Here is a 2979-nt window from a genome sequence, read left to right on the forward strand (position 1 = left end):
CTGGGACTACAGGCGCCTGCCACCTCGCCCGGCTAGTTTTTTGTATTTTTTAGTAGAGACGGGGTTTCACTGTGTTAGCCAAGATGGTCTCGATCTCCTGACCTCGTGATCCGCCTGTCTCGGCCTCCCAAAGTGCTGGGATTACAGGCTTGAGCCACCGCGCCCGGCCTGTATTTTTCTTACACGTGTCATTTTTGCAAAATATAATTATATTTTCCAAAACAAATGAGCAGGAATGGCATTGGTTTTTCCATTTTTGCAAATCTCTTCAGTCTGACTGACAGAAGACAGCTGGACCCACCTGCCTCGTGCCCTCTGGAGACCCTCCTGGGCTCCTGCGAACTGAGTGACAGGGCAGACAGTGTCTGTGTTACTGCTGAGCCACATAGACCTGAAAGGGCCTCGGGGACCCCCAGCCGTCCTGACCACACCCTAAGAGCTGGGGCCCAGATGGAAAGACAGGGAGGTTGTCCTGGCTGGCTTTGATGGGTGGAACTTAAACCAGAGGACAAGGGGGCCTGGCCACCCGCACAGCCACTCCCAGACACAGAGAACAGGCGGGGGCTTCAGACCCCTCCCCGAGTAGTTCTCTGAGTTTGTCGGGCGTAGGAAGAGGAAGCTGCTCACCTTTGTCCCTAAGCCCAGGGCTGTGTCCTGTGTGGCTGGTCTGGAACAGCCTTGCTGTCCTTGCCTGGGGTTGGAACCAGGGCCACTGGGGTCCTGCAGACCTTTGTTCACGCATGAGCCTTGGGCCTGCGCCGGGCAGTGGACCCTGCCTAGGCTGCCGCGCCTCCCTCCTAACATTGCCAAAGTGAAACACTCCTGGTCTCTCGGCTGTGCTTGTATGTCTTTACTGCCGTGTCTTTTTTGTTGTTCTGTATTTGAAGCCCCATGTGATAAATTTCTTCAAAGCTAGGAAGGAGTTTTGTGTCTCTGCGCAAGATACTGGCTGCTTGGTGGAACCTGGAGCCCAGGTTTGGCCTCAGCCTCATTTCCGGATGCCTTGGTGTCCACATGTCTCTTCTCTTCTACTTGGCTCTTCCCTTTTTATTTCTTTATAAAAATGAAGGAGGTGAACTAAGCAGCCTCAGGCTTTAGAAGTGAGTCCCTGGTATTGGTGAGGCCACCCACACTGCCATCCCCTGTAAGCCAGGAGGGTGGTCTCACTCTGTACCTATCACCCAGGTTCTCGGGACCGGAAGTCAGGTGGGAGACTGGGCTCCCCGAAGCCAGAGCGACAGAGAGGCCAGAACTCCAAAGCCCCTGCAGCCCCGGCTGACAGGTGAGTGGACCCAGCATGTGCCCTGGGCACACCGAGGGTGGCTAGCCTGAGCCTCTTTCCCAGGGAGGCCAGCAGCAGCAGGGCTAGCACTGGGCCAGGTTGGAGGTGCTCCAGCTCCTGTAGCTCCTGCTGGGCTGATGTGGTGAGGGACAGGGACAGGGAAGGGCAACCCCACTCCGGCACACACACTCCTGCCCTGGTCGAGGCTGGAGGCTGCCCTCTGCTCCCCATGTCCTTGGGCAAAGAGCTCTGGGCACGGAGGTGGGAAGAAGAGCAGGTTGTGCGGGGCCAGCCCAGGACCCTCCCGGTCTCTACTCCACAAAGCCCGGCAGCCACTGGCTAGGACCAGGCCTGCTTGTGGCAATGGGAGCCTGGCCATCCCGGGAGCCCCTTGCCTCTCCTGGCGGCCACTGAGCACTCAGTGGAAGTTCCCCTTCCGGGAGGGCACCGCACTGCTGCTTCCACCTCAGACGTGGCTTCTGGGGGCTCAAGGTCTTCCCCACCCCCTTGTAGGAAGCGCCAGCTGTCACCACAGTCCAAGAGCTCCAGCAAGGTCACAAGCGTGCCCGGCAAAGCCTCGGATCCCGGCGCCGCCAGCACCAAATCAGGGAAGGCCAGCACGCTGTCGCGGCGGGAGGAGCTGCTGAAACAGCTGAAGGCCGTGGAGGACGCTATTGCGCGCAAGCGGGCCAAGATCCCCGGGAAAGCATAGGCCGTGCCCCTGACCGGACTGGACGCATTTTTATACATAGGGTAAGCGCAGCCATTTTGGATTTTGCAGTTAATGTCTTATTTTGGCTGTGATTCTTTTTAAAAAGTAAAAAAGAAAAAAAAGTTTCTCAGCTGGAAAAGAAGCCACACAGGAGATGACGACGACGCTGAATCCCAGCCTCCCTCCCCAGAGCAGAAGTCCCGCAGGACAGACACCGACAGCGCTAGTGACCAGCACAGTTCTCATGTAAATTACAGGCCCCGGCCGCCAGCCCCGCCTTCTCTTCCTCCTCCACCGTCTTCTTCCCTGGCCCTGGTCAGGCCTGGGCCTGTGGAGCCCCAGCTCTGCGTCCCCAGCCTGGGTTCAGGCAGCCAGGCTCCCTCCTGAGCTGAGAAATGGAACCTCGAGAACCACTGGTGGCACCTCCTCCTCCTCCCCGCCCCCAATCACCCGCCCCCGGATCAGAAATATATCTATATTCTCGACTGAAGTCTCATCAGGAAATACTTCCTGTCTTTTATTTTAAGCATCAAATTGTTTTAGTTGATTTAAACAGGAAAAAATACAGAAAAGACCAAAAAAAAAAAGGCCAAGGGTATTGTTGGGGCGTCTGTCTAATGTGGAGGGTCTTTTTTTGAGAGGTCTCCTAAAATAAAATATTTTGATAAGCAGCTGTTCTCGCCCTTGTGGTGTGTGCGCCCTCTGCCCAAGCACAGCCGGGTCTGCCTCTGTGTCGTGCACTGCACTTGGCCCAGCACTCGGGAGCTGCTGGGGGGCGAGGGTGTGGCTGTGCGCTCACTCCCCCTGGGAGGACCGGCCATGGAGCAGCTCCTGCCTTCAGACCCCAGCCCAGGGAAGCACTGCGCCTCAGTTTCTCCATTTGTGGGGCTGGGTTGGGCGTTCCTTGGTTCATGAGATGGAGGTACCTTCCCTGCAGGGGCCATGGAGCTGCTGGAGGGGAAGAGGTCCAGGGCTGACTCCCAGC

The 2979-nt window shown here is 57.3% G+C and overlaps 1 protein-coding gene across 1 annotated transcript in view; it reads left to right on the top strand.

Moving 5' to 3' along the window:
• The window catches only part of ZC3H18 (zinc finger CCCH-type containing 18), a 60298-nt gene extending 57633 nt beyond the window's left edge, over positions 1 to 2665 (top strand). Inside the window, exons 16-17 of the mRNA XM_011972445.1 lie at positions 1186 to 1282; positions 1796 to 2665. Coding sequence (XP_011827835.1) covers positions 1186 to 1282; positions 1796 to 1994 — 296 coding nt within the window. The 3' untranslated portion in view covers positions 1995 to 2665. The remainder of the gene's footprint in view (positions 1 to 1185; positions 1283 to 1795) is intronic.
• The last annotated feature ends 314 nt before the right edge of the window (positions 2666 to 2979 follow it).

The sequence above is a fragment of the Mandrillus leucophaeus genome, unplaced genomic scaffold (genome assembly GCF_000951045.1).
Source record: "Mandrillus leucophaeus isolate KB7577 unplaced genomic scaffold, Mleu.le_1.0 Scaffold10, whole genome shotgun sequence".
Classification (NCBI taxonomy): Eukaryota; Metazoa; Chordata; class Mammalia; order Primates; family Cercopithecidae; genus Mandrillus; species Mandrillus leucophaeus.